General features: G+C 44.7%; 1 protein-coding gene across 7 annotated transcripts in view; it reads right to left on the bottom strand.

The window, feature by feature from the left end:
* ROR1 (ROR family WNT receptor 1) overlaps window positions 1–27,519 on the bottom strand; it is a 135,350-nt gene that overhangs the window by 21,966 nt on the left and 85,865 nt on the right. For all 7 annotated transcript variants that reach the window (XR_016469389.1, XM_031603776.2, XM_090146813.1 and 4 more), the window contains 3 exons: window positions 22,884–22,955; window positions 11,972–12,259; window positions 10,410–10,440 (listed from right to left, as the gene is read on the bottom strand). Coding sequence is in view for 6 of the 7 variants with exons in the window: in XM_031603776.2 (XP_031459636.1) it covers window positions 10,410–10,440; window positions 11,972–12,259; window positions 22,884–22,955 (391 nt within the window). In the remaining variant the exon portion in view is untranslated. The remainder of the gene's footprint in view (window positions 1–10,409; window positions 10,441–11,971; window positions 12,260–22,883; window positions 22,956–27,519) is intronic.

Raw genomic sequence — 27,519 nt, 5'->3', positions numbered from 1 at the left:
ATCTAAAAGCTGTATTTTATCTCTGAGTGGTGAAATGCTGGTTTGTATCAACACTAACTCTTATCATGGTATGGTAACATAAAACACATTAACAGTATTTCACAACTGCATAAAAAATTAAATGAGGATTATGCCAACCTTCATCTAAAAAGGCATGCACACACACAACCCATGCAGCAAGGTGATTTATGCACACTGTGCATGACGTGAGAACCCGAGGAGACACCAGTACTTGTCTACCATTGTTCCATTTATCCTGTTGGGTACTTTGGCATGATGATATTTGTCTGTTTTGTCCCATAAAAACGCCTTCTGTGTCACAGGTGGAGTAACATTCTTCTTCACATTCAGAAGAAGACAGGGCAGCTCTGCAGACATCCAGGAGCTGCTCTGGGTTTATCCCTATCAGCTGAGTCAAAGAATCCAGCTCAGTGGCAGCTCCTGATGTCAGCTATGGCCTCCAAACCAGCTCCCTGTGCAAGCAAACATTCCCCAGATCACTCCTCTGCATTTCTCATTGCTAAAAGCATAGTTGCTCTTGTTATCTTTTGTTCTCGTCAATACTACTTACACTGAAGTCCAGGTCCTCACCTGCTGGCTGTGCTCAGGCATCTGCATCCATAGAGAGGGACAAACTGACACCACCAAAGATTCAATAAATGCCAAAAATTGCCTCGAGAAGCAGAAGTCCCATCAGGAGGACTCAGAAAACAGCTTAGCTGCAGGTAGTAAAGAAAAGGGCTTTGCCATGCTTTTAGTGCTTCCAGATTAAGAGATTCTAAAACAATTCTTATTTCCTTCTTGCAAGCTGGAAATGGTAGAACCACCAATAATAATGCAGATAAAATGGAGAAGTGATTTACGTAACTACCTTCTAAGAAGGCAACCTAAGATAGCAGCTACTGAAATCCCATCTTTTCAACAAAATGAGATCTCAAGAGATCTGGCACCTGGGCTAACTTCCCACTCCTGTGGTGCCTGGAGGCTCTGGCACTGCAGCACCTGCGTAACAACTGAGGGGAAGACAACCTAAGTGCAGCCACCCTCATACAGGCTGGTTAGATGGAGGACTACACAGCAGTCCCTTCTCACCTCTGACACCCTAAAAGAGGCTGTGAACCTGGGACAGGGATCACTTGTATGCACTGTAGGTGCTGGCTGCCGGATGGCACCGCGGCAAAGAATGTGTGCACTCTCCTCCAGCAAAATCATGACTGAGAAAAAATGTGTTGTCAGTACGTTTACTGACACAAGACATTTGCCTGGAAAACTGTGGCAGGGTAACGTTTGCAATTCGTTTTTGCTTAACACCGGCTGTGGTTGGCTCAGGCATCAACAACAGCATCCAACTCCTCACAGCTCAGATAACTGCCTTCTTTCCCCACCAAGGCAGCCACACACGGATTTTCCTGTTAACAAGATCAATAAACTTGACACATTCTGAAATCGATGATTAACTCCTTTTACAGTATTTGAACTTGCCCCGGGTTACTGCTTTGAACAGCCAAGGCCAGAGTGCCGTGCGTGTTTTTAATTATCAGGATAAATAACGTAACACCTTATAATCCTCCTCGTGCTTAATGACTTTGTGATGAAGTAACACAAATTGCAACCAAGCAGGTAACTTCATGCAGGCAGCCTATGCAGCGATCTTATCAAGGTTGGAAAACCCCTTCTGAAGGTTTTATACTGCATGGCAGGACTGAAAGCAGCATGGGTCAAAGCAGGTTTATTCGCATTTGTAATGTTTTTACTAGACTAAATAAACTCTGGAACCACTGCTCCTGCTGCAGGCTGTGCAAACTGCAGGTAAACCCTGAAGCTGATGCTGGATGATGGACACATCCTCGCAATGCTGTGCAGCACTGCAAGCTCAGCATGTTTGTAGGACTGTAATTCATCATCATTATTGTTATTACTATTGTTGTTGTTGTTGTTGTTATTTCTCTTGAATAATTGCTACCACGAGCAACAGGAGCTTCCACTGCTAATGCTTTCAGTGCTTCCTCGTCACTCAGTTTCCAGCCCAGCAGCTGCAGCAGGATGAGCAGAAACCTGCACAAAGCTTTGCCCTGGGCTGAGTGGCTGCACACCATTGGGATCTGATGAACCTCCAACAGATCTCTCACCGCTCCCCATCAGCACAAACTGAAAACATCAGGAGAAGATTTGTTTAAGGAACAGCAGTAGGAGCTGGGCACTAAAGTACGAGAACAAAACAAGAAAAAGATATTTTCTCACTGAGGTTTTACTACCTGGTTTTGCAGAATATTTTATTACAACCACAGAAATATTACAAGCCTTGAAACAGGATTTCCCTTATAATTAAAGGCCTTACTGCACAGCAGAATCTCAGCGCACCTTGGAGATGACCCCAGATGTTAACTGGTTGCTGAAATGTTTGTTCCTTCTTTCATCCCTTCCACCTGACTAAATCCCATGGCTGCCAGATCCCAGTGAAGCACCCCAAGAACATTCACCACCAGAAAGTGCAGGCTTTCAGGTAAAACAAGACAATGAAAGACTTTTAAGCCCACGTCCCATGGGACAGAAGTAGCATACTCTCCTGTAACGCTGATTTCTTAGGCTGAACGTCCAAAACAAAATGGAGAGCTGGGACTGGGAAGGACGAGGCTTTGGTGCTTGAGTTCCATCTTAAAATTGACCGCTCCATCCCCAGGACAGCAGTACCCAGCTCTTAGAGAGAAGGAGAATTGGAGAAGGGTCTGTACTGTAACTATACACAGACAGAACAACTGCTAGAAACCTTACATCCCACACTGTCTGAATACAACACACCTGGACTCCTCACACGTGAATTGTAGTCCTTCTCCAAAACATCCAAATCATCTTTTATTGCTCTTTTTGAGGACAGGATAAACGTTCAGGGCCAGCCCTTCCCCAGAAAGCAGCCTGGGACAGGCTCTGTTAGCCAGCACCATAACCTGGCATGGACTGGGAAGGGTGAATGTCACTGTTGCTGTACTATGGTCGAATCTTGCCTCCCAGACTTTGGGCTCAAAGAAACCCATGTAAGGCATTTAAATCACCCCTATGATTAGAACTAGCTGAGACTTTGTTTAGATGGGAATTGTCTTAGAAAACATCATCTCTTCTGAAAACTGGAATGTGTCATAAAAATACAGTGGTTTGGACAACATTGCCACTGCAATCTCATAGCAGCTCCAGAAGGGGTTTCTGGGTTAGAGGGAACTTGGCCACAAAACTGCTGTTGTTGGGAACGACCACAAGGGAGATGGGGTCTTCCTCTCATTCAGTGGGCACTTGCTGGGCTGGGGCTGTGCAGCACTTCCTAAAGCTCTTAGCTTCATTCCAACAACGAATGAAACCAAATACTGAAGGCACAATGTTGTTAATCGAGAGCAATTCTCTGTTACCAACCAAGCAGTCCTGGTGGCAGCCCTACCATGGAGCTTAGCAGCATGGGTTGGCCATCCCAGCGTGTGCTCAACCCAGGCTGTCCTGCCAGAGAGTTCGGTGGGAAGAGGGCTCTGGGGAACATGAAGGATCTATAGCATTAATAGAACAATACTTGGCCGGTCTGACTATTTGGTTTAACTCACAAGACTCAGTTTATTAACAGACTTAGTCAAACGCAGATTGCCAACTGTGCATAATGATCAGATTTTTTTGCAACACTTAAAGAAGGTCCCCACAAATGCAGTTCCCCAAAGGCTGCAGGAGACGATCGGGGGAAGGAATGCAGCTTTTCAGCTTTTCATGATTTTTTTTTTCCCATTCTGTTGCCAAACAGAATAAAGAAACTTCAAAATGACCCTCACTTTGCTCATCTAAAATAAATCAGAAAAGTAAGCCCACAGTCTGCAACTCGGGCTCAATTTATATAATTACAGGATTTAAGTGTTTATATAAACCAAATTTTCTAATGATTCATCGAAACTCCTTAAAGAAAGAAAAGTTTATCCTCTTCCTGCACTTTATGTATCCTTCAAGGCTTCTGAGTGTTCCTAAATCCATTCTTGGGCCCCGCAGCTTTCCTGGGGTCCTGCCACAATCCCTGTGTGCAACGTCATTACCAGCCGTGCAACTGGGTCATATCAAAGCCTCGCAGGAATAAAAGCACAAACACTCTTTAAATATTATCTGCAGCATTCCACAAAGGCTGTTTCTATACCAAACATTTATTTACTTAGGTAGTTGCTATGGGTGATACTGAACAGAAGGAAAACAGATACAGTTCTTAATAGTGCATTGTCTTTTCTTACATAGGATAACAATGCATTAGGCAACTTTGGCTCCTAATGTCCATGTCAAAATGCATTGTGCTCCCTTCTCTCTCCCCACTTGAAAGATATTGATATCAGTGTGATTAATTTGTTTTCAGATAACACAGCCATGTCTCCATCTTGTGTTATACCTTTCCTTCAGACCTCTTGAAGACAGAAGGGCTTTCTGCTCTTACTACATGACAGATACAGGTGGAACACTTCAATTAAAATAGGTAATAGTATTTATCAGGTACCCCTTCAAAAGTGAAAAGTACTAAGTTAAATCTCACTCCAAACTCCAGGCCAGCTTCCTTTCTGCAGATTTACCACAGCATAACAAACTCCAATTTCACCCTCTCTAATCATAAGAGCTGGGCTAAGAGCTCTGTGGCACAGACCTCACATTTTTGCAGCACTGCTCACACGAAAGCCCACAGCTGATGCACGGCCATAGCTGGCAATGATAACCCATTAGCACGGGTGTTGGGCTGGGCCTCCAGAGCTCAGTTCTCTGCTTCCTTACCACATATATAAAATCTTGGGCAAACCACCCATTGGTGTCAGACCCAGACAGGAGGACCAGCACAATTTCAGTGGCATATAAACCAGCAAAAAGCAGTGAAGGCAACCGAGCACACCTTCAATCTTACTCTGGCTCAGCTTCACTTATGTAGTCTGGGAGATAAGAAAAGGTAAAGAGGCAAAGGAGCCTGGAGTTCCCAGATAATGTGTATATTTAGCTACACAAGTACCCTGAAGTGGATAAAATGCAGTATAACACCAATTCATTTACTAGCAGACATAAATACAGCACCCTAAATGCAGTACTACATTCACCCAGAGGTTTCTACTTGATGTTTGCTTGCTCAGGGTTGCCCATGACCACAGCCCCTCCTGGCCCAGGAGCCTCAGCTGTCCCCCCACCAACCCCTGGTGCCACAGGAATATCACCAGGGAAATCACAGACGAGTAACCAGGGAGAAGATGAGACACTGCCTAGCAGATAAGTGCGCAGATCAAAGACACAGCAAAAAGCAGCCTTTCCTGGAAACACTTCATTTCCACAACCAGCAGGCCCGCAGCAGTTAATTTGGCTCTCAGACCCTGGCAAAACCACGGGGGTATTACTTGCAGTCAAGTGAAGTAATGCAACAGAACATAACGTGGTTTCTGTCAGCATCAGCCACTCCAACTTCATCTTCACACTGCACAACTGTTTTGCACAAATGTATTTATATTGGCCTCCATGTACAATATCCCACTCAAAGTCTGCCCTGTGGCATCTGCACCAACACACACCAGGGCTATAAAGGAGCCAGCCCCCACACCTGTGGGATTTGCCTTCAGTCCTCACTCAGCATTTCCATAACACCAAAAGCAGCACTGGTGGCAATGACAGCAAGGAAAGCTGTTCCAGCACTGGGGTAAGCGTGGGTGCAGTGGGCAGCAGCAGCAGGGTTGGGCTCAGGATGCTCTGAAGCAGCTCCCTGATGAATCTAGTCTTTCCTCTTTATAGTTTTTGAGATCTTTTTCTATAAAATTTAACTTCTCAGGTCAAAAGAAGCCTCTGTGAAATGCTCAGTCAAACGCACAGTTGGCCAAGTCTCACCTGGATGCTGGCCAGTGGTTATGTGTTTTCTTGCTGAAGAGAACTATGCTGACATCCAGCCACATGGAGCCACTGTACAAAAGATCTGTTCTACTAAAAATCCCAGATGTGTTTAACTGAGAAAAAAAAAAAAGAGAAAAAAAAAAACCATAAAAATCTTAATCACTGAAAAAGAGGATGGGAGAATCCTGCGAGGTTTGTGGTTTCACAAGCCTTGCAAGCTATTTCTGAGAAGCACAAACCCCATTTGATTTTATGAATCAAATGCCCCTTAAAATTACAGCCCTCTCCTCTCCTCTTTGCCTCCTCTCCTCATTCCAAGTGGCTAAATAAAGAGCAAACAATGCCATACTTTGCTTGCATACACAGAGGGCCCTGCGAAGAGTCAGAGGGCAGCCCTGACACCAGATGCACTGTCTCTGCCACGCAGCACAGACTGCACATCCCACAGCATTAACGCTGATGGAACAGGCATTTTTAGCCTTAACACCTAAAACACCACGTCTTGTGAACTTACAGAACACTTCTAAGAGGTGCTGTGCTCTTCTTCCCACGGCTCCACTGCACTAAGGCCAACAGCCCGTCCTGCCAGGTGCTGCACGTCACCTGCAGGTTAGGATCTTTCAAAATGTGCTCTCAAAACAACAGATTTTGTACTTTTTTTGCACAACTTCAACGCAGAGTTGACATTTTCCTGAACTGTTCCCATTGAACTACATGCCATTGGGTTTTATCTTGTTCATTTTTCGACTGGATTATAGAAAAAGGCATTTCTGTTTTCTCTCCCAGTACAGCAGCTCCTGAGCAGAGTACAAGTGAGCTCCCCCTGCTCAACCCTCAGCAACTCACACCCAGGATTCTTCCTGGAACAAGCAGGAAAAGTTGAAGGCAAGCACAGAGCATCGCTCCAGGTAGTGGAAACAATACAGAGGAAAAATGCACAATAATAATTGTGGGGAAGAACTGAACGCACAATGATTCTCCAGGCCAAATGATCTCTATTGTTACAGGGAATTTTCTCACTGCCTGGAATCTGCTGTGCTCAGCCCTTTCCCTGCAGCCCCTGGAGAGATCTGAGGTTGGGATGCACGCTGCCACATACTTAAAGGACCAAACCTTGACAAAAACATTTCAAAGTGACACAAAGCATCAGAACAGGAAAAAATAAAAGTGCTAAATAAGTAGATTTGGCCTTTCACACCAAGAGCCAAGCAGGACCTGAATTACCAGCTGGATAAGGAGCCCCTGGCTGCTGCCTGCTCTGGAGGTGCCCTTGGCAGCCCCCACTTCATGGAATCTATTTCAGCCCTGCTCCAGGCACACAGCCGGGCTGTGCACAGCAGCATTCACACTCTGCCTTCAGCTCCCTGGGTGCCTGGAATGGGCCTTGTATCTGTAGCACCTTCTGGCAGAACAAAGATAAAATAACAATTTATTTATAAAGCAGGAGTGTGGTTTTGCTAAAGAAAAAAAATAAAGAGAAGCATATTTACGCTGTGTTGCACATATCGAGCAGCAGAGCATGTCAATGGAATGCAGCTCCTCAGCCCCGCAGATAAGGCTTTAAAGCTGACCTTTGCCAAACACCAGTGAGCTGAAGGAAGGACACTCAGGTCAGCCAGGCTTTGCACTACAGCAATACCTCTCTTTCCTCGCTCCCCAATGGATGGCGGTGGCACGCTGCTGCTGGAGCTCCTTTCATTTGCTTCGGACCCATTTGCAAGCAGACATTTGGCTCTAAGTAACCATAGCAGTGTTTGAGGAAAGCAGAAAGAATAAGGATATAACACACATGAGAATGAAGATGTTTTCTCGCATTGCCTGTCCTCTTTTCCAGAAGTTATCCATTTAACCTTTTTGTTTTTTAACTTACAGTTGGACCATCTATTTTTCTGCCAACACATAAGTGCAGAACTCTGCACCTATAAATTATACGAAGAAAAGTGCTGAGCATATGGATTTTTTTAAAAACATGATCCTCCAATTAAATGAACAGAACCTTCCTCTCGTGGTAGATTAATAAAGACAACATGGGAAAAGCAAAGCCACCGAGGACGAGATGCTACTTGCCATCCATTTGGTTGATTGTGAAGAAAGTCATGCTGATAAAGCACAAGCACTACTAAAGTATGAATCCTGCAGCAAATGGTCTCCAGGCTCTCTTCATATTTGAGATCTATTAACCTCTAGAATGTCAATAAATATTTTCGGATAAGAAAGCTCACCAGAGCTGCTGAAGATGATCTGTTCCCCTACAACAAAGAGCACTGCTGCTTTCAACCAGTACCCCTTCAAACACCTCTTTGTGGCACTTCCCTGCGTAACGTGGAATCACTCTCAACACACACACTTCACCAAATTTCCATTTATTCCATAGCTAATAATTTGTTTGCTAGTTTGCACGAAGAGCATGCTATATATGATATTTCAAGATATTTTTTGCATGGAAAGACCAGCAAACAGCCCTCCTCCTGCATTCCACAACACGTAATTTCTCTTTGCAGCTCAGCTCAATCCAGCTGGAACTCGCCAAGCGCTGCTATCCATGAGGCTGTTGCACTCATGCCACTGGCAGCAGATATGAACCAGGTTCATTATGACCCACTGACATTCTTTCTACTCCAATTTAGTACGAGCTCCAAGTTTATCATTTCTCTCTCATAAGCTTCTTCCTGATTTCTCTCATTTCATAGATTAAATCTGGTTAGCTTCTACAGGAATGTAAACGTTCCCCATTCAGTAAAACAGAGATGCCTGCGCACGTTTCTTTGGATATGTTACCCTCCAAAGTTCAGAACAATGCGTCCTCTCATCAGACAGACCCACAACCTCTCAGGGTAATGAAGTGTGATTAAATATCTTTCTTGGTTACAAATTTTAAAGGCACGATTGTAAAGTGGACTACTGCAGAGGAAGTCTCACTTTATTTTCACCTTTTCACGTCTTTGTGCTCGTACCCCTGTATAACAATGGGCAGGGCATGCTGAGAGCAAAATGAAAATCCTGGATTGAATCCCTTTAAAGTCAATGTAATGTTTGATATGGAGCATACAGAGGAAAAAAAAAAAAAACCCAACAGAAGTAGTTTGTCTTTTCCCTTGTGGATGATGATGTGCAGGCATTACCCTAGAGCTCAGTCTGACTCTCCCTGAATTAATGGGAACATTTGCTGTCACTTCCCTATAAATGGGTGAGGCTTTTAGTGAAGAGATAAATTGCCAGAAAGAGAAACTGGAAAAAGGTTCCCAAACCAATTTTGTTAAAAAACAAAACAAAACAAAACAAAAAAAAACACCAAAAAAACCCACAAAAGGCAATCCTCAGCAGTCCAGACAGCAAAATTCCAGCACAGCTCCCTGCCTTCTGCATTCACACTGCTTTCCTATGGGATTCTGACAGCTTTGCCTCACCTTACAAATTTTAGAAACTCTGAACTTGTCAGAAGCAGATGCAAAATGCACACCTTCTCAAACCATTAAAAACATCTCCCAGCTGCTGAAGTGCACAGCAGCCTCCACCTCCCACAGTGCAGCTTTGCTCCCCACAGCACCGCATTCACAGCGAGGGCTCTGAGTCCCAGCAAAGAGTTCCCCTTCCTAAATAAACCCAGTAACTTCATTGCAGGTACCTTCAAAAGACAAAACCACATTTTGTAGCGTTCCATTAGAGGGCATCCTAGCATGTCCTTTTGTGGTCAGATGCTTTCCCTAATTTATACTCTCTGCAATAGTTTGTGAATGATCTTCTGTACAGGCAGTCAGAGACATTCACAGCTTCATCATCAGGACAGGTGGGTTTTCAGCATTACTTCACAGGTGCAAGGTGTGAATTAGCTGGACACAGAATCATAACATTAATGACAAACTTCTGAACAGCTGAAAATCAGACTCGAAAATAATGGGAGATTATAAAAGGAGAGCAAGTCTGGTCATATATCTTGAAATGAGAGACTGATGTGTTCTCAAAGCTTACCACTGACAGAAGCTCCAGTGCCAAACTCAAGGTGGCAACTGCTCAGAGCCAGCAGTAGATCGTGGGCTCCAGGATAGAGGGGAGCTGCTGTGAAAACAGCCACTACTTGCACCCAGGTACCTGATCTTTAAGGACTTTTACAACTATTTACTAATACAGTCACAGATGGACACAGATCCAGGTTATGACCACCAGTTCCATTAAATAAGTAAAAATCCCCTAGGTAGTAACATCTACTTAGTCAAATATTATCCATATTGGGCTATGACTAAGAAGGTCGGTTTCACCTCATACAGTGCATTCTGTATGTACACTGAAATCAGTTCAAAGGCTGAAGGCACCAGGGGACCTAAAGGAAAAAATACTGGAAAATAAGAGGTCTAGCTTAAGAAATAGGAGTTGACATGATAACATGAAAATTTATCTATGAGACAGATAATTCAGTTACAATAAATTATGATCCTATCTGACTTAAAGTGGAATGTAAAAGTGCTTCTGTCACACAAAATGAAAAATGAACTTCTGACTGCTGAAATGCAAGATTAATGAATCGACTTAAGAGACATGAAACAACTTACGATGATCCTGGACTTGCTGTTGGTGGGGGACCTGGAAAAATGACAGAAGAAAAACAGTGTGATGAGTTATAGTGAGGTAACAAGCAGGAAGCTTTTCAAAACCTTTTAAAAGATAAAAGTAACAGTCTGTCATGTTGAATGTGGTTTATGTAGTTTAACAGGCAGGTCTCCATTTCTCAATAGCAAAGACAAGACTATCCTGTAGCAGTGACTGTCTGCAAAATGCTGTAGATAAGGGTAATAAACAGCTGAGGGACTGATTCTGTAATTCGACTGTGTTTGGGGTCACGACAAAAAAGGTTGCAGCAAACCACAGGAGGCTTGTACAAAAGCATGTTCTAACTATAAGTGGGAGAAAACAGCATCACTTCCCTCTATCAATCTTCATTGTGTTTCAGGGTATTCATCCTTGGCCTGATTTTGCAGGCGTTGGCTGACAGTGTTTCGCTGGTGGTGCCTTTGGTGTTTATAATTTGGCAAATACTGGACTGGCTGAGCTGAATGCAGTTCAGCAGCACAGAGCAAACTGAAGAGTCAGCTGCAGCAGGTTTAAGAGACATTCATATTAATGAGCATTTGCTTTAGAAATTGAGTTGTAAGATTAAATGTTGCTCCAGTCAGCAAACCAGAAAAAATATTCTGTGTTTTCTACAGCAGTGTCTATAAAGTGCCATTTTTTATTTAGATAAAAATATCCTAAATTTCAGATATAATCTAAAGGACAATTACTTTATGAGAAAATCCAATGACCAATTTCTTATTAGAATTTAGAGATTCATGATGAAAGACTCTGGGACACATCAGATACATCATTCCTTCTGTGTTGCTATGAGGACTGCCTGGGGTTCTATGCAAGCATCCTCACCTCGGTGAAGTATTTCACCCTGAGTGAAGATGGATAGGATGCACAAAACCCATCTCATGTCTGGAATCATCCCAGTCATAAGACTGTCTATGAAGGCAATTGCCTCAATATGAACTTCGAAGAAGTGCTTATTTTATCTGAAAGGTATATATATATCACTAATGGGTCTACACATAACATTTTCACTCCACCTCCAATCTTCTCCAAGCTGCAAGCTGGATTTCTCACTTATTAGAAGAAGAGGATGTCACTTGGGCACTTGAGAAAATCACAGCTTTTATCATCTGGTCTGAATCCACCCTGCTGGTGTACCAATGAACACTGCTGCTCAGCGGTCCCTGTTTATGTCCTGGTTCTATTGGACTTTTGTATACTAAAGACCACCATTACAGCTGGCATGACGGGCATCTCAGCTGAGCAGTGAGCAATGCTGCTTGGCTGACACCATTCCATCACAGAATCATATCACAGAATGGCCTGGGTCGCCAACCAGCAGACCAGGCTGCCCAGAGCCACATCCAGCCTGGCCTTGAATGCTTCCAGGGTCAGTAGCCATGTTTTCAGTGGTTAATACAACACAGGAGCTGGACTTGAAGATCCCATGGATCCCTTCCAATGTGGGATATTCTACTGAGAACTTTATCCAGAGTTACCTGCGCTATTTTCAATTCGAACAGCTTCAAAGGAGATAACGTACCGAATTTGACAAACAGCACACCGGTGGTAGAAACAGTCTTCCTGCCGTTGGTTGCGACGCACTGGAAGTAGCCGGTGTCGGTGGTGTCCAGGTTTCTGATCCTCAGCCTGGAGCCATAGCTGGTTGCACGGAAGGAGATGCGCCGGGGCTCCTGGACCACGGGAGCGTCGTTCTTCAGCCAGCGCACGGTGGGCGGAGGGTTGCCAGACACCTTACAGTGCAGCTCTGCGGTCTGGCCGAGGGTGGTGGTGATGTTGTTCATCGGCTCGTCGAGCGTCAAGAAGTAATCTGTTGTGGAAAAAGAAACAAGGTGAGTTAAAAAAATCCAGCTCGGGAAGTGTTATTTGAAAGAGCTCTCTCTCCTATCTTTGAAAGGGAAATGAAGGAAGTGGCTATTGGGTTTCACCAAAAATTCTCCTTGTTAATTTGTGTTTCAGGGCCACTCTGGGTTCCACATAGTTTTGCACAGTGAAAAAAGGAACACATTTTGCTATTTTCACTACACTGTAGTCACAGAATCACAGAATGGCCCGGGTTGGAAGGGACCTCAAGGATGATGAATCTCCAACCCCCCGCCACATGCAGGGCCACCAATCTCCACACTTAATACCAGCCCCAGGCTGCCCATCCAACCTGGACTTGAACACCTCCAGGGATGGACAGGGCATCCACAGCCTCTCTGGGCAGCTGTTCCAGCACCTCACCGCTCTCTCTGTAAAAAACTTCCCCCTGACATCCAACCCAAATCTTCCGTCCCTCAACTTAAAACCATTTCCCCTTGTCCTGCAGTTATCTACCCTTTCAAAGAGTTGATTCCCCTCCTGTTTGTAGGCTCCCTTTAGGTACTGAAGGCTGCAATGAGGTCACCCCGCAGCCTTCTTTTCTCCAGGCTGAACAAGCCCAGCTCCCTCAGCCTGTCCTCATACGGGAAGTGCTCCAGATCCCCGATCATCTTTGTGGCCCTCCTCTGGACCTCTCTAACAGCTCCCCTGTCTTTATTGTACTGGGGTTTCCAGACCTGGACACAGTACTCATAGTAGTCACACAGTAGTCATACTGTTCTCAAAAGCTTCTTTTCCTTTGTACATCCATAGATTTTCTTCACTTTCTCAGCATCATCCTGTATTCGGCTTCATTCAACACAACAGAAAGATGTAATGCCTCACCTCTGTTTAATTTATTTTTCCTTTTCGCTAACCAGTAAATGCAAAAAGATCCACTGTAAATTCAGCTGCTTATTTTATTGTTTGTGCCTCACACATCTGCCCTGCTCACGTCTGCATCCACAGAATGCACCAATGTATGAAATAAGCCACTCAGCCACGAGGACCTCAGAGCCATTTTTAATGGAGCTGCAGAGCAGTGCAGATACGTTGCAAATGGTTCTGCAAGCACTAAGAGCACAGATGAAGGAATGGGGATCATATCTGCGAGATGAAGGCTTTCCTCTCAGTGTTTCCTCAGGGGAAGGCACTGAAGTTTAATCTGAAATAGGTCTCATGATAGTTGCAAGCATAAGATCAAGAATTCTTTCATTTTGTTAAGACAGAGAATGTTAAATCACAATTTCACAAAATTAATCTCTTCTAATCCGTTCATGAGCATTGCCTTCTCCTGTCAAGTGCTATTTCACTCCGCACCAGTCAGGAAGAAGGCCATTTCTAGTTAACTGTACTCAGCATTTAATTAAATCCTTTAAAGGCAGAGAGCGAGATGGATTGGGTTAGGGGAACGGAATACGCGGGCTTTCATCTCGGTGTCACAGGTTCAAACCCATGTGGTCATTAGTGGGCAGAGCCCATTAGCAGTGTCTCAGCAGGGCAGCCAGGCAGTGGGAAACCCAGGGCTGGGAGGTGGATGAGGCCCATCAGTAACTGAACTTGTGCTGCTGGAGCGGCCACGGACGGCTGCATCCACTGTTACCTGCAGCAGCAAGCCTGCCTGAAATTAGGAGAAAGATCTCCAGCACCCAATAAAAACAGCTTGGCTAAGTACCTTACTCAACTAATCCACTTCCCTAATTACTTATTTTAATCATGTCTTCACTGGCTACTCCCTTCATTATGTCTTGTGAGTATCAGTATCTCTCCCCTTTGTATTTAATCTCCTTAGTGTGTGAGTTCTTACCCTGGATTTGCATAGCACTGCGTGCAGCACATCCCTGTTCTCCCGAGGTGCTGTTAGGATAAGCACTGTGCACAAAGGAGCTGCCCACACAGCAATCTTTCACTGATCAAGTCTGTTAACACGCAGATATGAAACTGCAAAATCATACTGCTAACTGTGCTCCTATAGACCTGGTTAGCTAAAACCGTGTCTGGTGTCCAAGCAGCTGAGTGGTGAAGGCAGACAATGGGCTCAGCATCCCACCCCGGGTGCCAGGCTGCTCCTTACCTCTCCAAAGCCACTTCTGCGAGACTAAAAGCATTTCTGACTTGCACCTTCATAACCTCATTGGGAAGTATCATCTAAATCAGCACACGTATTCTTGGGCTCTCCCCACAGAGTGCTTAACAGAGTCACACTAATCACATGGAAGTGGATAACCACGCTTAATGATCCAGTGCATTTCTACATCACAATCCTTGACATAACTCCTGATTTTGTTTCATAGACAGAAGTTCAAACACCTTCAGTGCAATACAGACAGAAAACAGAATGGCCTCAGTCCTGCGATGGTCTTGCTGACAAGCAACAGTAAATAGAATATTTTAAAGGTCCTGGAGTGTGCAGAAGAAGCAAATAAAGGAATAATAATGATGTTGGGTAGGATACCAGATGCAGAAGGATTTCAAAGTACCAGTGCCAACAGTGAGGCAATGGGGAAGTACAGCCATCGCAGCAAGAGCTATGGGGCTGCTTCTCTGCAGGTACCCACAGAAGCAGCCTCTGGTGCCAGGACTTCCCACTCTTCCCCAAGCTTTCTTTGCCTTCTCTGCAAACTATTACAGGAACTCTAAAACAAATAGCATCTTCAAAATTCAGCTTAGCTTAGTCCTTCAATCCATGCAATTTGCGTCCAAATCTTACATCAGCTCAGGCAGCAGATTGTAAAACACCTGATATGAGATGTGAGCAGGGAAAGTTCCAGGCAGCTGGAATCTTCACAAGAAGTTTCTCATGGGTGAAGCATTTCTGTTACTGACAGTGAGCTGAAGGTCCAACAGTGCTTCCAAACCATGCCAGGTTTGGGAACCTGAGGAATACCGGACTAAGAGAACTGCTGCCCTCACCTAGCACAGGGCAGCCAAAGGGAAGCCCAATTCTACTTCCAGCCCTCAAATTTAACCCTTAGCTTCCAAAGCCCATCAAATCCCCAAAGCTACCATCACCATCCTCTCCCTAACGACAACCAACAACAAAGCAACTCCTCAGGTTTCTGTCCAGCCGCTCTCTGGTGCCATCAGCTCTAACGCTGGGACAAAAGAGGCCAAGAAAAACAGGGGTAGATCCTCCTTCTGGGCTTCAGCAGGGGGTGAGCATGGCTGCCGCCTCTCTCTGCCCAAAAGAATAATTTGTTAGAAACATGATGGTTCTTATGCACAAGTTAACGACGCTCAAGTGGCAGCAGCCATTGGAAAGTGTGAGTGCAGGGCTGGCTCCGAGCAGCGCTGGGTGAATCACCCCGGCTGGGATTTTCAGAAGAGCCGAAGGGAAGCAGACACCCAAAGCCAATCAAAGCTCACACGGGATTTGTGCAACTAAGTCCTTTTAAAAACAGCCTTAAACCTTTTGGCTCGGTTTCTCCAGCTATAAAGTGAGGATAATAATCCCTCTTACATCATGGGGAGGCTGCTATGTACATTAATGAGATAATGCTCGTAAAGCACTTTGAAGGTGAAAAGTGCTATGCTGGGATAAGCGCTGTTGTTATATTTTCAGTTCAATCTCAGGATTTCAAGAACAACAACAGCTGGTCCGTATTTTAGAGCTGCACTCCATGAGAACGTTTCAGACACATTTTAATTTACAGAAGTACAGGAGAATAGCCTGAATAAGTTCTAAATAAAATTTAGCCCACCTATAATTTAATAATAGTCAAATTGACTTTTTTTTTTTTTTTTTTTTTTTTTAATTTGTAAAAACAATTTACTGCTGGGTCTACCCCCTGAATGCCAAGTTTCAGCCCACAGACATTTTTTTTTTTAATGGCTGAGTTATAAACCCTTGAAAAATGCTGACAGCCCTTTTACTATAGCAGCACTAGCGGGTGCCCTATAATGAACTTTTAAATGACTTGAGATAATATCTGGAAAGCCAAGCCTGAAATATATTTCTGGTTTTGAGCCGTTGCCAATGCAAACACAACACATCATAAGTCATCTTCATGATTCTAAGCACATAAATTGGAGACACTGCATATAAAATCCAAATATTAGGTATCCTTCGTGGCCAAACTCTGAGCTGGTTTGATGTTACAGAACAGCAACAGCTGTGCGAGGACGAACTGTAGTGCGTTGCGTGTCTCCAAAGAAGAAAAGTGTGTGTATTTCCACAGCTATGTCTTGACATTGTTAAATAGGAGCCTGCTCAGCCGTAATAAATTCTGAAGTATTCCACCACTTTTAAGTGGAACCCAGGTGGCTTTCAAAATAAAAGCTCATCCTCTCTGGCCAAGGAATGTTAATCTCCTCTGCGACCACATGGTTGCTCTATCTTAAATTACCAAAGACACCTCTCAGAGCAGTAAAAGCCTCCCTGTCCATAGGAGGGTTCTGCTGCACCGTGCGTGCTCCGCGTTTCTGGTTTCACTAGGTGTTTAAGGCACGGTGGGGATGCAGGATTAGTCCCTGAACCATTCGTTTCATGAGAAGAACGATTGTTTCACTTATCCTCTTCTTTGAGCCCTTCTAATCTTTCAAAACGTTCAGGAAAAAGCTCAAATCCAAACCCTCGTTCAGGTCACTGCAGACGCAAGGGCAGCTTAAACCCAGGTGCAGTGGGGCACTGGGCACTGCAGCAGGCATGGTGGAGATGGGTTGTCAGATGGACTTGTTGTAGTAGAGATCTTTTCCAACCTTAATCATTCTATGATTTCCATTTCCTCCGAGCTTGAGATGAGCCACATTAGCCCAGGTGACGCTACATGTGGATGCAGCCCACGTTCCCATTTATCAGCACCGCCATCCGCTCCAGCAGTGGGAATGTTCCATACAGAATTGCTCTCAAGGGAGAAAGTCTACAACTCCGAGCCCACCCAGAACTTGCAGGATGGGTTTTTCTGTTTGCTTCACATGTTCAGCTGAGCAGAGTTTTATGCTCTTCCAGTTAAGCTGAAGAAGGAACCAGCAGAATTTCTTACCCAAGCGTGGCCATTGACAGAGCACATATTTCTCAGTTGGAAAAAGGATTAACCATGGCTTGCTTCGTCTGCCCATAACTCACAAAGGAAGAGAACTCCCGGCAGGTCCGATCTGCGGGTCCGATCAACAGCCCCTTGTTATTAAAGGGGGCAAAAGGAAGAGTCCCGGCTGGAATTTCACTTATTTCAAATGAATAAAAGTAGAGGAATGGCAGTGGGAGGAAAGGGATACCGCACTCGACCCACGATTTGGCAACCCATATGAAGGATATCAGAGTTAAAGAAGTCCAAACAAACAAGCGGAAATATTCGATGTCAGATCTCTTGGGACAAAAGGAAACACACTCCTGTATTTGCTCGCCCTGCTCGTTTTCCTCAGCACTGTGTATGTGCAATGCTCAACTCAGGATACACACTGCAGCTGTGTGCAGGGCTTTCTCTTGCCAGCCATTATTTGAGGCATGAATGCCACCCGAGGATCTGTACACACTGACCTGAAACAGGCTGACTGCTGCCCAAGGCTTTATCAGCTTTTCAACATCCCCACGCGACGTTCACTGCATTTGAGATTCTCATAATTAATTGCTGCTTTCCGATCATTAGCAGCTTCAGGACTGCCTCGGGCTATAAGAGTGGGTGGGCTGATGGAGGGAAGCAGAGCACGGATCCTTTGGCCTTTCAAAGTTATCAGGGCTGAGCACCTGAATCCCACTGCTCAGGGATGGGGGCTGTACACCTCGCTGCCCTTCACACCTCTGAATTCCTCTTATGAATGTGAGGGCTCACATCTGCCTCTGCTTTGCTGAGTTTACTCCCAGGTTTGAGGACGGCCGCCTCGGTGGTAGCTCTGATGCTGTAATCCAGCAAGGGGAAATGAAGCCTTTCTTTACTTAGGAACCGGTTTTATAGCGCAAGTAGGAAGCCTCTAAACTTTATCACAAAAAAAAAAAGTGATTTGGAATAGGTAAACAAACGTCCACATCCAGCTATAAACCAAACTACTGAAAACCATCAAGGGATTTTGTTGTCACTTTAGAAGCTGCTCGGCAGTAAAGAGCTGCACACAAAAACTCCAGCTATTAAAGGAAGGGTGCACAGAAAGGTATGTGCCCTAAGATTAATGTCGTCGAGTCAAAGAAAAGCTGTTATTTTTGACATTTTGACATAGCATCAGTTGAGGATCTGGTTCTTATTAGCCCTTTCTGTGCCTTTTAAAGCTCTATTTTTTTAAAACCAAAAATGTCAGGAAATTTGGAACAGAAACTTACAATAAAACACGTCCCCTGACCCTCTGATCTATCAATCTTTCAAATAAACAAAGATAGCTGGATGAGCCAGGAAAAGGTTATTATATATAGTTACCTTATGTACAATGGTCAGACACTCGCTGCACACACTGAGGTTACACAAAATCCCACGTGAGCAAAGCATTTCGTGCAAGGCTTCTGCCACAAATGCCACGTGTTACCCAGGGTGGTTTCTTTCTCTCGTTTTGTCCCGCGACCTTCAAATTTCACACCCTGTGTTATTTATAAATGAGACATTCAAGAAACACAAATTCTCAAATAGAAACGCGCGCTCCGTCAGTGGAAAAGCAAACAAAAGGAGCTAATGTACTGTGGCTAAAAAAATTTTCAAACAAAGCAGCAGTAATTTACTGCCCTGCTACTAACCGGACCCCACAAAGAGAATCCGAACCCTGAGCCCCATCGGGGGAGCCTGATTTACCCAATATCCCCCAGATAATAAAGGAAAATAAAAAGGTAAATTGTGCATGAATGCGAAAGCTGTAATTCTTCTCCTTTCACCACACGTATCAAATTCACATCCAGTGATTTCAAAAGAAAATCTGGAAATCTCTAAAGGACTGAGGCCGAAGTCAGGAGGCCCCGACCCTCCTGGCTTTGTCCACGGTTGCTTTTGTTGATGTTTCTTAAGATGTAGTTTGCCTAAGAGTTAAATTCTCCCCAGGCCATCAGAAGGATTTTCTCTATGAAGACTCAAGGCCAGGGCATATCCCTGCCTGGAAGGAATTGCTGAGGCAACAGCTTCAGCATGGGTTTGTCAGCACGGATGGCAAAGCTGCCTTCTCCAAAAGTCACTGATGTGCAGGGTAGCAGTGCAAACACTGCAGCTCTCCATGCCCTGCTTCACCCTGCCCTGGTCATTTTCTGCTGCTCCACACCATGCCTTGCTGCAGGCGATCCTTGTCTTGGTGTGCATTGGAATGCATGAAGATAAATCCCAGCTCCACCTCAAACCACCACCAGTGGATTTGGGGCACATTCTGCAAAATCCTGCCTCCTGCTGCCCTCTCCTTGGGGAATGTTTGCTCTCTGCACTGAGATCTGTGCCATGCAGAGCTGAGAGCAGCAGGGAGCTGTGAGCCCAGGCTTGGGATGGCAGATGTCTCAAAATGAAAACGGATCCCAAGCCCTGAACCATTCCCGTGTTTTATACTTGCTTATCAAAGCAGATGGGCTTTGTGAAAAGGGAAAGGAATACGCGCAGGATCTGCAGATCTCACAGGGAAAGGTTTTCTTTCAAATCTGATGCAAGGAAAAGCCAACTCTTCCACCACCATTTGGTTCCATCAGGGAACCAAGAGCTCATGGTAAATGCAAAACTTTCTCAAATCAAGAGCTGGAGCCTGGCTGACGCTGGGGAGGTGATGCATAGGTACAAAGAAACGGGAAACCAGAGAGTCTTAAGCATCAGGAAAGTCAAGCCTGTCCCTCACAGCACCATGCCCCAAACAGAGCAGTGCTGTGGCTTCTCCCAGCCAAAGGGGAACCTTAGGCAGCAACCTGTGGCAGGAGGCTCACATCCTGCCTCCTCCCTCTGGGATGGGCTTTTCCCTCCCACCAGGCCCCCTCTCTTCCCCTGAAGTCCGTTTATTTCTCCTTATATAATTAAATACTTATTTGATCGCGTTTTCATTTCTCTTTTCCCTGGTGGCAGTCCCTCTGCACACCATGATTTACCAAGTTGGAAAAGAGGAAAACGCTCATAGCTACGTTTCTCTTATTTTAACCATGATTATTTTTTATTTTTATGCATAGTTTGTTTGTTTTTTTAAGGTTTTGGTGAGAAACCACCTCCTCCCTCCCATCAATCGTTGCTTTCAACAGCTCTTCACGGGTGGCTGCGTCTCTTTTAAATTCATTTCCTGTTAAAAAGAATAAACAGGCAACTGTTTAACGCTGTCGATTTAGCTTATTTAATAGAAATTGAAACCTGAATAGGGCTCAGTTGTAAGATAATCGCTGTAGAACTCTCCGAGGTAGGGAAAGCACCATATTAAGTAATTATTTCAAAACGCAGAATATTGTTTAACGAGCCCACGAGCTGTTCCTCCTTCCCAAATGCCGAAGGAGTGTTCAAGGAAGACATGCTTATTTCCACAAGACAGCAGATAGAGTTAGAGCCACTTAATGTGGACAGCTGCTTAATTGGGAAATCTGGCTGGAAACCGCTTTCATGTGGTGAACTTAATAGGCTTTAAAATAAGTTTTACTGGGCCGCCCGCATGACCTCATGGCTGACTGCAGCAAAGACAAGTGATGTTGATGCCTCGAGACGCTTGCTTGCAAAAAGAAATGGAAACAAAGTGCATGCCTCTATCAGCATGTGCTGCAGTGTATTTTGCTTTCCATTTGTGAGGGTTTCAAAGACCTTCCTGAGAGATGGCAGCACCCACATGAAAGCCCCTGCTTTTATGGGCAAGACAAGGCTTGTGTGCCTCGCTTGGCCTGTGGGCACACAGAGGAACCTGCCCCTCTGACTAAGCTTTTTGGGCAGCAAATGCATTTTAATCACATATGTAAATCCATGTTTAGGTGTGTGAGCTTACAGCTGTCTAAATGCTAATGAGGGCAAGCAAAGGGGCCGGTAATCCCCCAGGAATGCAGGATTCAGCCCAGCCACTGATAATTGCTGCATTCCAGGTGGATTAGAAGTGTGAAACTTCATTTTACCTGTTTCTGACAAAATAACTCAGCAACAGGTGCCATGGAAGTAACATGGAGAGTGTTCTGATTGTGAACATTGAGGGCAGGCTCAGTGCTGGAGCAGAAGCTACAGGCTTTGGTTTGAGCAATAGGTTGGTTCAGTGCCCAAAGCTTCACCTCTGCTCACTGGGACATCCAAACCCCAGCTGGTATAGCCTGGTACTTTGGTGATTTTAGTGGTTAGGCAGCGGACACAGAACACAGAGGGTCATTCATGCAGTGCATGCTGCCTGCAAGTACATTGCTCTGCTCCCCAGCTCAGTCAATCAAACTAAGGATGGAGAGTGCTCACATGGAGGTATGTCCTGCTGAGAGTGCAGGCCTGGCCAAAGTACCAGTAAAAAATCACCCTGATCATAAGAAAACATCTGACACAAAACTATAATAATAAATAATAACAAGAAAGTTACCGGGGGCTATTTTTCAGCTCAGCTCAGATTGGATTTGCTGAAAAGTTACATTACCTTTGGTATCATTCGTGCACCTTTCCCTCTGTCTTTGGCTGGAGGCACACACCTTCCCCTGTGACACAGAGCGAACCAACTGCAGGCTCTTTATCAATCAAACCAGTGGGGCTCACCATGGAGAATGAAGAATACATCACCAATTGTGGTTGGCAAAGAATATTTCTTTCGCCTCAACAAGGTATGACCCTGACTTCTGTGATGAGGGACCACATCCTAGTGGAAACCCTGCCGTGTAGGTAAATGCTGCCTGGAGAACTGACACATAACTGCTTTCAGTGAAAGAGTTAACCACCAGAACTAGAGATTCCCTTCATATTTAGTACAGAAAACACATTTATGTTTCAACATAAAACTTTATGCACGCATGTTCATACAAAGAATTAACAAAACACAGACTATGAGATTTGGAGAAACAGTCCGTGGCAGAACTCCATGATGGGAAATGTCAGTCTAAATAGTTAATGTTTGACAAAATTATATGCAAATGGAAAGAGAGTGTTTGACAAATGGAACAGTTAGTGAGGTGAGCAGCATCCTCCACTGTGAACGGTGCATTAGAAGGGTTTCAAAGAGCAGACTGACTCAGAAGCTGCAGGCTTGGAATATGGGCTAGAGGAAGCTAAGCAGTTTGGGTTAAAGTGCTGGTGGTGCATACTTTACAAAATGAAGGGGAATAAGAAATATATCTCTTTTTCTCACTGTAACCTCTTCAGAGAGCTCAAAATCACACATAATTACCACTTGCAAATGTCTTTTTCCCTTCTATTAATTTAAAGCCTTTAAAATTCATAATAAAGCACAATGAGACAAAATGACTCTGCCCGATGCTTGTTAACTTTGCTTTCAGAGCCTAAGATCCACCAGACAAAATGTCAAGCAGTTCATAAACCAGCAGAGCTCACATCTTGAAATGCTTTTACCATGTGGAACATTTTACTGGAACAAGAAACGAACACAGCAATCTCCAGGAATCACAGAACAGCACGTAATTAAATGTCAAATGATCGCAAGGCAAACAAGGCTTATCTTAAATGCTCCCTCATCCCTTTGTTTGTTGATTTGGCCGAGTCAAGAAGAATTATTAGAATTTTAAAGTCTGATTTCACATACTTGTACATTTTCTGTCCACTTACCTTTATCTAGCTCACTTGAGATGTTCCATGATGACGTAGGCATGAAATCAACAACCACTGACGAATTTGCTCCTGGAAGAGAAAAACAGAAAAAAAGAATGCTGTTACTATAGCAGTTCTGTATCACGAAGAGTGTAAAAGGCATTTGTAAATTTGCTCTCACAGTAATAAAATTATTTGAAGAAAACCAGTGATTAAAATGCGCCCGATGCTCTGTGTTGGCAGCTGAAACATATGGGCAGCAGAAGCAGCGAAGTGGAAAAAGGCACAGGGCCAGGGCTGGAGCTTGTTTGGCTGTGCTGTCACCGGGAGGCCTTGTGTTAATCAAGCAGCCAAGCTCTGAGATGTGCTTGGCCCACCTTAAAGTCCCTCCCTGGGTTTTATAGAGGTAGAATGACTGCACAGTGCTGCAGCTAAGAAAAACACAGCACTCCGAGGCTGCTGAACATGTTATCTACTAACATTTATGGAGATTTTAATCCTGCGAACCCATGAGTACAAGAAAAGATACCGTTTATGCACTGAAGTTAACAGGGCTACTTGTATGAGTAACCCTGATGTAACTCATGGAAACACATGCCTCAGAGACTGGTCTGAACATCAGGAGCATCTCCTCACTGCTGCTATATATTTTCCCTGGGATTTAACACACACATATCTGAGATGTGGGAAGGCTGACCCTGTCCCTGGCTGGATCTCCAGCACCAGCACATGCACAGAGATGCTGAGCAGCACTCAGAAGAAGAACATTGTAGGACACTGTAAAGGACATTGTAAAGCGTAACATTTTTATTTTGGCACCGTCCTTTCAGTCCAAAGCAACCTCAGTGCAAGGATATCCAAAGACCTCCTGCTTTTATTTGATCAGTGAGCAACTTTCGAGTTCATTAAGAAATCACGAGCAAACTGTAAACACAATGTCACACAAACGCACACGGCAGTTCAGTTCAGATACAGCCACTGCACTTTTTATAAATATCGTCTTTCTTAAAAGCCCACCTGGTAGCACTGCTTATTTAAGGCTCTGTCAAGTATTTCCAATGTAAACACAGAACCTGCAGCCATTATAACTCACCTACGGGCACAGTCCCCGGCCTGTGCAGATGTGCAGGGCACAAACCCACTGATGGGGACAGATCCTGAGCCCGTGTGCAGCGGCATCGCCGTGAAGCTATCCATGATGCAAGCCAAGATCCTGTCCCACTGTGTCTGTTCCTCTACATTCTTTTTTTTTTTTTCATTTTATTTTCTGCATTATTTAATGCCTTTGTGTCTTTGTGCAGCACAAGCTTTCCCAAGCTGTTGCCATCTTTCCCACTGCTATGGGTGCAGCAGCAGAGCTGGGCTCCTGCTGTCTGTATTAGCACTGCTGTCACTTCAGATATCCCCACAACCATGCACACCTCTTGGGGCTTTTCCAAACACCACTGGCACAAACTCCCCTCCTGCTGTATTGCTTTTAGGGCACTTCAGCCTCTTAACTAACCCAAACGTTAGGGACTGGGGGCTGAGCAACTTGCCAGGCTGAAGGAAAGCAGCTTGGAGCAGAGCTCATTGATGATGGCAATCACTCAGCAGGAGGACACCATGGCCAATGGCACCGGGACTTGAAATTTTGGGTATGTGACAAAAGAGCAGCGGGCCAAACATCCAACGGGACGTGTTTGGTGGGATGTTCAATCTCTGCCTTGTGCTCCCATCCCTTCTACCTGAGAATGGAGCAGCTCCAAGAGTGTTTGTATCAATTTTTTCTTGAATAGCCTTTGGAAGCGTGATGGTAAACCTCCCAGAGCACACAGCCACTGCCTGATTTCCAGGAGGAGCCACACTACGACACCAAACTCCAAGGGGAGACATGCTCACTTTTCCCCAGGAGGTAAAGCCAAGTTAAAGTTTGTGAAATGGCCTTATGCATCACTAAGGCAATTTTCTGATACTCCTGAATTAAAGCTCTGATTTCAGAGCAAGGTATTTCTATGCCCTCAGTAAACACTTCGTAGGACTGAAAGGAACACACTGAGCAGCCACACAGCATGGGGACATACCATTAATTCTAAGTTAATGCAGAAAACAAAAAGTCACCGAGCAAACAAAGAGGGGAGGGGATCAAAGCCTCGAGCTGCTTCCCCCCAGGAGCAGGGCTGCCTCCTGCTGCACCTCACTCAGCAGCTCTGCCTCCTGCAGCAAAATGCATTCAGAAAACACAGACCAAGTAGGGCTTTTCTTCCTTTGCGTTTGTGAAATCAAGATTACTGTGCTCTCAAATGCACAGAAGAACTCCCAGCTCGCTTAGGAAATGCCTCCTGTGCTTGGAAAGCTCTTATAGAAAGTGTCTGAATTACATCTTGTAAGGTGATGTTTGATAACCTGGCTCATAGCACACCCCAGCAGCAGCCACAGGAACAGGGATGGGGTGCAAGGAGTAGCTGAGCCCTGTGCACATGAGCACACCTCCTTACTGCAGGAAGGTTACATGGGCTGTTTCAGCCTTCACCACACTTAACAGCCCACCAAAGCACCTCTGAGCCTAAAAACATGTCGCTCCCTCATGTATTCTTGATACTGCATACCGTATCAAGTTGTGGATAGAGAGCATCTCCAGGGGTGCTGAAGGCAGCACCTTGCTGGCAGCCTGTGCCAATGCCAGCCCACTCCTTCAGGGAATGCATTTTTCCCACTATCCAACCTACCAACATTCCAAAAACCAACCAAACAAACAAACAAAACCCATATGTTAATACTGCAATTGGTTATCAAACAAGGAGATGTAGAATTGATGTTTAGTTATTAAAAATGCCCTCCTGTGCCCTGCTTTAAGCATATGAACAATGAGATGTGGTTTGCAAAAAGCCCGTTGGAGAAAGGTCCATTAATGCAAGTGGCAGAGGCCCATCATCCAGGTAAGATTTCATTGGCTGATGAATGAAGAACCTTAATGCACGAAAGCTAAATATCTGTTCAAAACTCTGTCCCAATGAAGAAATGCTGGTCACAGAATCATCTTAGAATCACAGAATGGCCTGGGTTGCAAAGGAGCACAATGCTCATCCAATTCCAACCCCCTGCTATGTGCAGGGTCGCCAACAAGCAGACCAGGCTGCCCAGAGCCACATCCAGCCTGGCCTTGAATGCATCCATGGTCTTAAGTTAATGAGAAATCACAACAGTCAATTAAAACCTCTGTGAAAAGCCAAGCAAAGTGTATTCAAATCTCCTCCCCACAGAGAAGTTGGCTAACATCTGACTTTATTACCATATTGCACAAGTGCCGAGCAAATTTCACACAAGTCAGTCATTTGAAAGCCTTTGTGATTAAATAAACTTCAATAAGGTTTACAGAAAGCTGCCCAGGAAGAAGAACTGCAGAGCCTGTCCTTATCGCAGGCACACACCGCTGCCTCATTTTCTCACCATGAGCAGCCATCATTCAGGGGCTGTGTCTGCACCGCAGGGCTGCAGCCCCAGCCAAGCACAGGGCAGCCTCATCTGCTGCCCCACAATGAAAGGAGACAATCCAGGCCCTGTGTCCGGGCTAATTAATATCTCTGCACCATGCATTTGTAACATGGAGGAAAGAGAGTAAAAGTCAAAACAGGAAGAAGGCAGATAGCTAAGATGACACTGAACCCAGAAATGATTGAAGATTTTAATGGGAAATAAATCTGCTATAGAGAAACAAAGCAGAGAGCAAAATACGTCTGCAAATGTGGATGTTTTGCTTGCAAGGCAGCAGGAGCAATGTACGAGGGCTGCATGTCTGCACTGCTTGCTTTCCTCCTGGCCGAACTGAAAGAATCCCAGGCCTTGCAGCAACCCATCTTTTTGAGGCAGAAGATATGTCTAGTTAAAGCACACACACAAAAAATCAAAATGTCTTCAAAATGTAATGGGCAACCCCTGTTATGTGTCATACCGGGTCCTTCTACACCCTCATTACATGCCCTAAAGAAAGTCTGGATTAGCATTTTTCTTCAGTGAATGCACTGCAATATCTGCAACCCACATCTCACTGTGGGATACCCAAAATAGCTAGAAGAGCGTGGAGGTATTTAAAGTAGCCAAGGAGCTACGGGTCTGAGTAATAAAATAAACCATGCAAAATTAAACTAAATAAAAATGAAGTTTTCCAGTTGCAAATCTCTTCTTGAAGCTGCTTAGAAACCCTGTGCTGAGATTTGTTATCCTCTGAAGGAATTTGCCTAAGGAAGTGATAAAACCCAGATTGCACAAGACACTCAGAACAAGATCGGGCAAGGCGTTCCCACACACACAATGGGAAGCTGTCCCACGCCAACAGGAAGGTCAGCACTCATTTGGGCACCACTATTTGGCCAAATCATTGGCAAACATTACAGCAGCAGATCTATTAGCGACATTAAAAAGCTGAATTAAAATCATCAGAAAATAATCTCCTTTAGCTGTATTACTTGAAAGTAGTATTGAGATAACAGGAATCGTAGATAAGACGACACAGAATGAGACTGAACCCTAATTATACCGAGTGTTCAGAATTTTTTGCTTTTCTGCACATTCCACATCTACACTTCACCCTTCCCTTTGTCTGGTTCCTACCCAACTGATCCGTTCCAACATCTCCCCACAAAGATGCCCTGTGGCTGTTCTCTTAGCCCTATCT

The sequence above is a fragment of the Phasianus colchicus genome, chromosome 9 (assembly GCF_987193195.1).
Source record: "Phasianus colchicus chromosome 9, bPhaCol1.hap1.1, whole genome shotgun sequence".
NCBI lineage: Eukaryota > Metazoa > Chordata > Aves > Galliformes > Phasianidae > Phasianus > Phasianus colchicus.
This window is presented reverse-complemented; position numbering and strand designations above follow the sequence as displayed.